Source organism: Vipera ursinii (genome assembly GCF_947247035.1).
Source record: "Vipera ursinii genome assembly, chromosome: Z".
NCBI lineage: Eukaryota > Metazoa > Chordata > Lepidosauria > Squamata > Viperidae > Vipera > Vipera ursinii.
The window spans coordinates 2,172,864-2,182,162 of record NC_139517.1 but is presented as its reverse complement, the minus strand read 5'-3'; the positions used below and the strand labels follow the sequence as shown (position 1 = coordinate 2,182,162).

Genomic DNA, 9,299 nt, shown 5'->3' with positions numbered 1-9,299 from the left:
ATAGATCAGGGGTCTTCAAACGTGGCCCTTTGATGACTTGTGGACTTCAACTCCCAGAATTCCTCAGCCAGGCACGTTGGCTGAGGAATTCTGGGAGTTGAAGTCCACAAGTCATCAAAGGGCCAAGTTTGAAGACCCCTGTAACAGATACACAGGCAGACACTGAGATACCAGGCAGTAATTGGAATAATAATAATAATTGGATAATATTAATAATTGGATAATAATAATAATTGGAAACTATTTAAAATTCCTATCTTGGCTGCCCTAATTAAACCTGGTCTGAGCTAATTTTAAATAAAAAATAGAAGCAGAGCCACAGAGCATTGGGGGGACCAGCAGCAACATGCAGCTGGGGAACACCCTCTCCCATTATCCCCAGCCTGGGTTGACTGGGAGTACTGGGAGGTGTGGTCATCTTAGCCTGGAGGGAACCTGGTTCAGCATATCAAAGTCAATATTCTGGTTTGGATTTTTGCATTGTGTTGCTTGACTACAGATACCGGTTCTGTTGTACGCTATACAGGAAGTCCTCGACCTACAACAACTGGGGCCAGAACATGCGTTGCTAAGCAAGACAGTTAAGTCAGTTGCCACTTTTGCAAGCTTTTCTGCCAGTTTGGTTAAGCAAATCCCTAGGGTTGTTAAGTGAATCACACGATCGTTAAGTGAATCCCCCACCGGCTTTTGTTTTTTGCAGGGCAGGAAAGCTGAATGTCCATTGCTAAAGCAAGGCAGTTGTTAAGTGAATCCTGCCTAATTTTATAACCTTTTTTTTTTGGCCAGGCTTGTGAAACAGCACTGCGGTTGTTAAGTGAATTAGACTGTCATTAAGCGAATCCATTGACTTTGCTTGTCGGGCACTGGCTGGGAAGGTGGCAAATGGCGATCAGGTGACCCCAGGATTCTGAAACTGTGGTAAATACATGCTGGCTTGCCAAGCACTTGAATTTTGATCACATGACCATCGTGGGGGGGAAAAAAGAAATGCTCTGACGGTCGTAAGTGTGAGGACTGGTCATAAAAGTCATTTCTTTCATGCCCATTCTAATTTCAACGAGCGGTTGTACGCCGAGGACTACCTATATTCCTTTTTTGTAATCTCTCTTGCCCGAGGTTAAGTTGGAGGCACACCTAAAAATCGCGCTTTCCCCATCAGGCGGCAGAGGAGCTTCACCAGCCCAACTTCGGCCTGACCCCATTCGCCTCAGCGCAAGCTCCGCCCCCTTCTTGCCTTTCACCACCCCAAACGGCAGCACCGTTTTTCCCGCCTAAAAAGAGAGACGTCAGGGGAGGCGTGGCCTCTTCTCCACCCCCCCCCTCACCACCACCGCGCTCCTCATTGGATGGAATACCCGGGGGCGTGGCTCGATCTCCGCGCGCGCGGGTCACTCCCGCCTTTGCTCATTGGACGTAATGCTCATGGGGGGGCGTGGCTGGGACCTCGGCGCGACTATATATATCTGCAGGCAACCGCCGAGCGCGCTCGGCCAGTTGGACGCGCGGGCGCGATGGCGGAGATGGAGAGCGAGGAGGCGCCCGAGCTGGAGTGCGGCATCTGCTGCATGCCTTACGACCGCTGCGGGCGCGCGCCTCGGCGGCTGGGCGGCGCGCGCGGCTCCTGGAAGCCCTCGCGCTGCCGCCACGTCATCTGCAGCGCCTGCGTGTGCCAGCTGGCGCGCGAGGGCTGGTGGGAGGAGGTCACGTGCCCCTACTGCCGGGCCGTCACCTCCCTCCGCGAGCGCGGCAACCTGCTGGCGGCCGGCGTGAGGCGCAGCAGCGGCGGCTGGCGGCGCCGCCTGGTCCTGCCGCCCATCGACGCCGAGCTCTGGCAGCGGGTCGTGCTCCGCGAGCGGGAACGGGAGCAGGCCGGCCGCGTGGAGCGCCTAGCCGGGGACGAAGACCTGGAAGAAGGCGAGGAGGAGGAGGAGGAGGAGGGAGAGAGCGGCCGGGACGAGCAATGGCGCCCCTGGCGGACGCTGAAGAAATTCCTCAAGGGAGGAGGCGGAGGAAGCGGCGGCCAACCAGCGCATGCGCGGGACCGGAGAGGGCGGGGCCGCGGCGGTTCTGGGCCCACGTGGCGGAGGCGGCAGCCAATCAACCGTGAGTGTCCTTCCCGAGGGATGACGGGAAATGAAGTCCCGGGGAGACTCCAGCGTCTTTCCTAGCCAGGGGGAGAAACATTGGTTTGCAAGGGTTGGGACGGGGGTCGTGGCCTCAATTGCCCTCCCTCCAAGGCTTGCAGCACGTGATTAAAGACCTCCCCCCCCGCTGAATTTGGCTCGATTTATTTAGAATATTTAGAATTAACACAGTTGGAAGGGACCTTGTGGGTCATCTAGTCCAACCCCGCCCAAGCAGTAGACCCTACACCAGGCGTCTTCAAACTTGGCCCTTTTGTGACTTGTGGACTGAGGAATTCTGGGAGTTGAAGTCCACAAGTCGTCCAAGGGCCAGGTTTGAGGACCCCCTAACCCTACTCCATTTTAGCCCGTGTGTGCCTTAAACCAGGGTTGTGTGCAGCTCCCGGGAATCCTCGACTAACAAGCAACCTTTAAGGTTATGTGGACTTCAACTCCCAGAATCCCCCAGCCTTTCTGGCTGATGAATTCTGGGAGTTGAAGTCCACCCAGCTTAAAAGCAGCCAAGCTTGGGGACTTCTTGCCTTAAAACTGGAAGGCTGAGCTTCAGCTGTTGGGGCGGGCAGGAAACACCGTGAGGCTAAAGAAGTCCGAAAGCTGGGAAGGCAGAAGCTTGGTCCTGGGGACAGATGCCATCCTAGGATGCATACCTTCGCCTTCCTTGGCGGAGACACCTTAGCTCGGGTGTTGAGGAAGCTCAGGATTGGGAAAAGCCCCCCCTCCCTCCGTGGCCCTGGATGGGCTTGGGGGTGCATCGCATTCGAAGCCCTTGAAGGCAGGGGGGGGGACCCTGGCTGGCCACCGTGGAACAGCTGTGGTGAGATGCCTCAAGGACTTGCCAACCCCCTCAAGGATGACGAGTCTACAGGTTCAGCTAAGATTTATTAACTTTACACGCCCACCCATCTTGAAATTTCAGGGTCTCTGAAACTCTGAGCTGCCCAAGCTTGCTTTGAAACGAGACCCGAGGCCAATGCATTTGAATTTAATCGGCTCACGTTGGCGAGCGTCATTAAAACCGGCATTATAGGCATTATAGTATAGAAATTCAATTAAAATAAAATTAAATTATCTCGTCTTCTGTCCGTGGAGATTCTCGGTCCTCCAGGTCACAGTTATCCCAAAGCTGCTTTTTTTTTTCTTTTTCTTTTTTTTTTTTTTTTTTGTCCCCAGGAGATCAACTGGACTTTCTTGTCTTTCTTTGAAGACGTTTCGCTTCTCATCCCGGAAGCTTCTCCCGCTCTTGGGATGAGAAGCGAGACGTCTTTGAAAGAAAAACAAGTCCAGTTGCCTTGTGAAAAAGAAAAAACAAAGCAGCTTTGGGACATCTCTGGTTTTATAGGGCAGAGCCTCTCTGTAGATGAATACGAACGAAGTATAATAAGAAATAAAACCAGGGTATACAAATTTTAAGATTAAAATGAAAAATATTGGGGATAAATTTTGAAATTGTAGAACGACAAGTTATCAGGAGGAGAGGGAATTTCTTTGATGGCCATTTAATGTTGGATTGTTACAGGGGGGGGGGAGCCTGTTGAGAGAACAGCCAGCCCCGTGGTTGCTTAGTCCTCTCCGCCCCCCTTCCCCCCCACACACACAAGGTCACAATTTTTTTTATCCTTTTGCGGATTGGCCAAGAGTTTGGGGGTCTTTCCTCAGTTCTAGGGGCAGGATGTTCCAGAAAGCTGAGGCAGAGAAGGCTGTCTTCCTACAGCCCGCCAGTTGAAATTTTCCCCTTTGGGTGCCCTCCACCTTTCTTGCAACTTTTCACAATTCTCACCATCCAAACTGCATTTGTTCGGTCTATTCGTCCCTTCTGGTTACAATCCAGGTTTTTTTTTTTTTCCTGTCAGATGCTTTCCGGATGGTCCGAGGCCTCCCATCTTTGCATCATCATCAGCAGAGTATCAAAATGATTCAGTTAGCTTTCCCTGTATTTTTCCATTCTTGACTCACTGGCTTCTAAATATGTACTTTTATCAAACACATTGTAACCCTTAGGCTTTTAATTAAAGTATTCTTAGGGCGCTGCGTACTTAGATCCGTGTCCTGCTTTTTAATAGTCAAGAGTGATTCATGAAGTTGCAATGAGTGGCGTGTTTTGGAAGCAGCGTGCATGGCTTAAGCAGGATGTCTTTCCTAAGGGAAAGGGAAAAAAAAATGCCCCGTTGAGTTGCAACATCGAAAAGCATTCCTGACTTTTTTTTTTTAAGCAAGCTGTTGAAAATCTGGCTGTTCCCCCCCCCCCCCAAAAAAAAGCCTCTGGGGTGGTGGTCTCGGCTGTTAACGAGAGGCAATTGGCATGGAACCCAATTGTGGATTAGGCTGACCGTACCTATGATGCATTTTACTGATTTTGTGGTGAACAATAAAACGTGGCTTAAAAATTGCTTAGTTGCACGACGGACGCGGCACAAAAGCCGTAAAGCTTTTTGCTGCTATTTTATCCCAGTGACTGAAGTCGGCAGTAAGGTGATAAAAATAACAAGGCTGCGGGCGAAAAGGCAAGGAATGGAGGCTCCCTTCTGCTTTCAGTTTGATAGAACAAATCCCCCCCCCCAATAAAGGAGAATATTTGCAGCTCAGCGTTGAAGTGAGGGGTCCTTGAGGGGTCTCTGTGCTTGGCTGTTTTCTTGCAGACGTCTCGTGACCCAACTAGGTAACGCTGTGAGCGAGTGCACTGCAAGGAAACGATGGAGTTCAGTGTTCTGTACCAGCCTGCTACCGGCCCTGCAGAAAAGGCAGGGACAACCCCTTTACAAACGGCAAGAGGCTGGAATTACGCCTGCCAAATTTATAGCTACAAAAACAAACAAGACACGAACCAAGAGACAGGAGCTTTAAGAAACAGGAACTATCCAAGTGGTTGCCTTCAGCAAACCAGCCCTCCCACACATTCCCCTTATATAGAGTTCAGGGCATGGCTTCTCTCTGCCTCCTTCCGAGGAGCCCCATTGCCTTCCTCTGTTTACTCCTAATTGACTGCCTCCTGCGTCGGGCGTCCTTGAACAGGGCCAGCTGTGGGTCATCTTCATCCACACTGTCAGGCTCACACAGCTGGGTCTCCATGGTGACCAAGTGGGAGGGGCCTGGCTGAGAGCTCTCATCAGCAAGATCTTCAACCCCCTCAGCAAGGTCTTTAACACCCCCCTCTTCCTCTGAGTCGTCCGACCCAACTGCCGAACCCATAGGCTGACTCTGAATCACAACATTCAGAGAGCACCAAGGACCCCCTCAAAAACTTTTCTCGCTCTCCTGGGCCAGAGTCGCGACTGTAAGAAAACGTTTCGGTCCCATTAGACAGCTTATGTTGTATTTTAAGTGCCCGTACATCTTTTAACTTTGCAACTGTTCGGCACAAAATCCGCTTCTCCCCTGGGAAAAAAGCCCAGTCAGAAGCAGCCTGCCTCCCCTTGAAGTGCAAGAACAACCGCTCCGTTTGCCCCCCAGTAAGAGAAGTTTTAGCTGCTTGCAATTTGTTATCCTTGATATATTTTGATTTCTGCATTTGCTGTTTTTCTAACGGGGAAATAACTCGACAGCGAAAAGACCCAGAGGTAAACACCGCAAAGGGAGAAAAGCTAATTGGGGGATTCTGATCGGTTCCTACGGTAAGCAATTTTGTTGGGAGCCAAGGAGATTTTCTGCCTGTATTTATTTGGGGGAAGAGGTTTGGCTTAATAGGTTGAATCAGGGAAGCGCAGATAAGTGTACATTTTGAAGCTGGAAACCTGGCATCTCTGGGGCTTAGAAAGGCAGTCGGTGCCAGGAGTTGAGCATTTGACGCGGGGTGGTGGTGGTGGCAAGATGTGGGTTTTGAGCACAGTTGCGACTGACTCATTTTTTAAAAAAAATATACGTGTGTTCTGGGAAGGTGAGAATTTAAACCCCCAGCCTTTTAGATGCTTCTGAGCGCAAGCCAGGTTCACCTCTTCTCTTGTTTAATATCAGCCATTTTCTCTCCCTCTCCCGCAGCCTACGGTTCCGGAACGAAGGACGTGGCCATTGTGACTTGCTACGTCATCTGAAAAGCCAGGGTCACTTGACACGGAGGAAACCTGTTTTGTGGTCCGTTGCATGAAGGGAACTGCCTCTCTGAGGAGGAGGCGACGGCGCCCTCTCCCATTTTGGAGAGACGGCGGACTGGTGTCTTTTTTTGTGGGTTCCACGGCGGCCCAAGAAGAATCGACAAGGAATTTCTTTCGCCACTCCTCGCCGTGAGGCGCAACAAAAGACCCAAGTCACAGCAGAGGAAAAGAATTCTACAACCAGCCACGTTTTGGTGAAAATACGTTTCCTTCAAGGTTAAAAGAGCCTTTTTTTTTTCCTTTTCTTAAAATTTACTCCGTTGAAGATGTTAACAGCCTCCCTCTCTCTTCTAAAAAAAACACCTCAGACCTCGTTCTCTGGAAGTGCTTCTTCCCCCCCAGATACCCTGGCAAAATGATAACAATCCACGTGACTTTTTTTTTTTAAAAAAAACATGGAATAAATGCTTTTTTATACGACTTGACGTGGGTCATTGATTCCTTGAAGGTAGAACAAAAGGATACCGGGCGACCTATAAATCCTTGTTTACGGTGTTTTTCTTCCAATCTTAAAAGAGGCTGAGGTCTTTCGCACGGCATCTTTCTAACCTGCAGAGAACAGAACGTTTCAAACAACCAATTTATGTTGACCGTCGCCTCTGGAACGATGCTGCCACGGGCATTTCTGCCCCTTAAGTTACGAGAATGGATATTTCAGCTAGGATTTCTATTTCTCTGGTTGGATCGGAACCTCCTTCACATCCGTAGGCCTAAAATGAAGATGCTGGTGGGGAAGCCCTCAAATTTGACTTTTAGGAGTGTGTGTTCTGTATAGAAGGAGGTGACTTGCCCTCTTGATCTTGTTTTTTGGTAAGATGAGAAACTGAAACTGAACAGGTTCAAAGTCACAACAGCGCCCGAGAAAATAACTTCCGTTTTCGAAGATAAATGGTACCCTTGTGATTGTTTGCGACAAGGTCGTTCCCAGTTGTGCCTTTTGTCAGGATTTGGTTGCACTGATTACGAACTGGAATAACGGTCCTTTTTTTTTTCTGTGCGAAATGTTTGCATCTAAAGACAAGAGATCGTGTGACTTGGTCCGAAGTCGAGTTTCAAATGCTGTATATTTTGTGTTTTGGGGGTTTTTGTGGTTTTTTTTAAAATCCATTTCTGTGAAATGTGTCTGAAAGCCTTCGTAATTTAATATTTATATTCTGCTTTCCTCGTTCGACGGTTGTGAGTTATTTCATAACGTTAATAAAACATGTAGGATTTTAAAAAGGATTTTGCCGTTGACATAATTGAAACAGAAGCTGGCTGGGTTTCATCGGTGGCCGACGACGTAGAAAATGCACCAACCATGTGTGGCGATGTGGTTTCCACAGTCGACGTGGATAAAATTCCCCGGGCCACATGCCACGGTGGGTCTCCTGCCTTTTGCAACAGGCAAAGGAAGCCTAAACATTTTGGAAGGCCACCGTCTTCCCGTGGCTTCTAAGTTTCTCCATCAAGGTTGATTCAGCTCGATAGCCCGGCAGGCATTTCGATCCGGATTTCTCCAACGAAAGATTGCGGCCACTTCCTTGGATCATATCCTGTTTGTTCACCGCCCTGGGCATACAATCTTCCCCGCCTCTTGTGACCTGCGACCGAGGCTGCTTTTAATGCGACTGTGTAGGAGGCCACTGAGTCAACTCGGCGTGAGACGACACCCTGGCCTGCAGCTTTGCGGCAGGCAACTTTTGCAAACCTGGCCGAGCACGGCGGGATGTGACTCAAAGCTTTCGGAGGCCAAAAGAGTCTCATTCTAATTGGGAGGGGGGGAAAATATCTGGGACTAATGGGAGAGTCAACCCCCAATTGGGGGGGTTGTCTTGAGGGGGGGGGGAACCTGGAAGCTTCTGCTGAATGTATGGCGAAGCGGCGGTTCCTATTCCAGAGTGCAAATTTGGGCTACGTCGGTTGCTTGAATCTTAACCTTCCTGTTGCTGCAATTAGTTTGACACACTTAAGACGGAAACTTTTACAGCTGTTAATCTTGGCTGTGGCTGTAGGACGCTTCACCACGTTCAACCAGTTTTCCCTGCAAACCTGATTTTCTTCAGTTGTCCCAATACACGGGGCCATGAGGTGCTACACCCAGGCGGTCCTTGACGTATGACCAATTGCTTGCTTATTGTTCAAAGTTACAACATACCAAAAAAGAAAAAAACCGACTTATGACTCGAGTCAAAGTTCCCAGCATGAGCCAGCTGTGCGCAGCGGCAGCCAAAAAAAAAAAGCTCACGCAATCCTAGGTTGCAGAAACAGGGATGGAATCAAGATCGTGTGAAGTGTTAGTCCCGCTTAGTAAAGCCTTAGTAAGGCCACACCTGGGATCCTGCATCCAGCTTTGGTCCCCCCCCGTTCCAAAAAAGATGTTGAGACTTTGGGAAAAAGCGCAAAGAAGAGCAACTAAGATGATTAAAGGCCTGGAGATTAAAACATATAAAGGCGGCTTGCAGGATTTGGGTTTGGCCAGTCTAAAGGGTGTGTGTAACACGATAGCAGTCTTCCAGTATTTGAGGTTCTGCCCCAAAGTTGTGGGTCCTTCATCCCTGGAGGCCCTCAAGAAGAGACTGGACAACCACCTACCTGAAATGGAATAGGATCTGCTTGAGCAGGGGGCTGGACTGGAAGACCTCTAAGGTCCCTTCCAGTTCTATTCAGATTGAAAAAAATCAATTTGCCTAATCAAGCCGTGATTCCTTCGTTACAGCAGCTTCTTTTGGTAGATCAGAACACTTAGCAGCTCAATCCAGCTTGTCGATAACACCCCGCTCTCCTACATGGCACACCTACTACTACTACTACCCAGTGCTGGCAAGTTCTACAAAGCGCTTAAGACAGATCAAGATGTTGCTACAGCGGCTGGCTTGGAATGTTTATTCTGCTTCTAAATATTATTCTAAAGAGGGCAGCGTTCGCCTTTTATATATATATATATAGTCCACCCATCTGAATGTTGCTGAGACTGTCCATGGAGTTTCTCTGTAAACGGGATAAAAGGTAAAGGTTCCCCCGCACGTGCGTGTCGTTTCCAACTCTAGGGGCCGGTGCTTCTCTCCGTTCCAAAGCCAAAGAGCCAGCG

At 49.5% G+C, this 9,299-nt stretch overlaps 1 protein-coding gene across 2 annotated transcripts; it reads left to right on the top strand.

Annotated features, from left to right (window-relative positions):
- Positions 1–1,499: 1,499 nt before the first annotated feature.
- Positions 1,500–7,453, top strand: RNF227 (ring finger protein 227). Of its 2 annotated transcripts, XM_083378105.1 has the most exons (3): positions 1,500–2,103; positions 5,684–5,752; positions 6,117–7,453. In XM_083378105.1, exons 1-3 carry the CDS (start codon positions 1,512–1,514, stop codon positions 6,167–6,169), a joined length of 714 nt encoding a protein of 237 aa, XP_083234231.1. In that variant the 5' UTR covers positions 1,500–1,511; the 3' UTR covers positions 6,170–7,453. The 2 variants fall into 2 exon arrangements, with proteins under 2 accessions (XP_083234231.1, XP_083234232.1); XM_083378106.1 differs by lacking the exon at positions 5,684–5,752.
- The last annotated feature ends 1,846 nt before the right edge of the window (positions 7,454–9,299 follow it).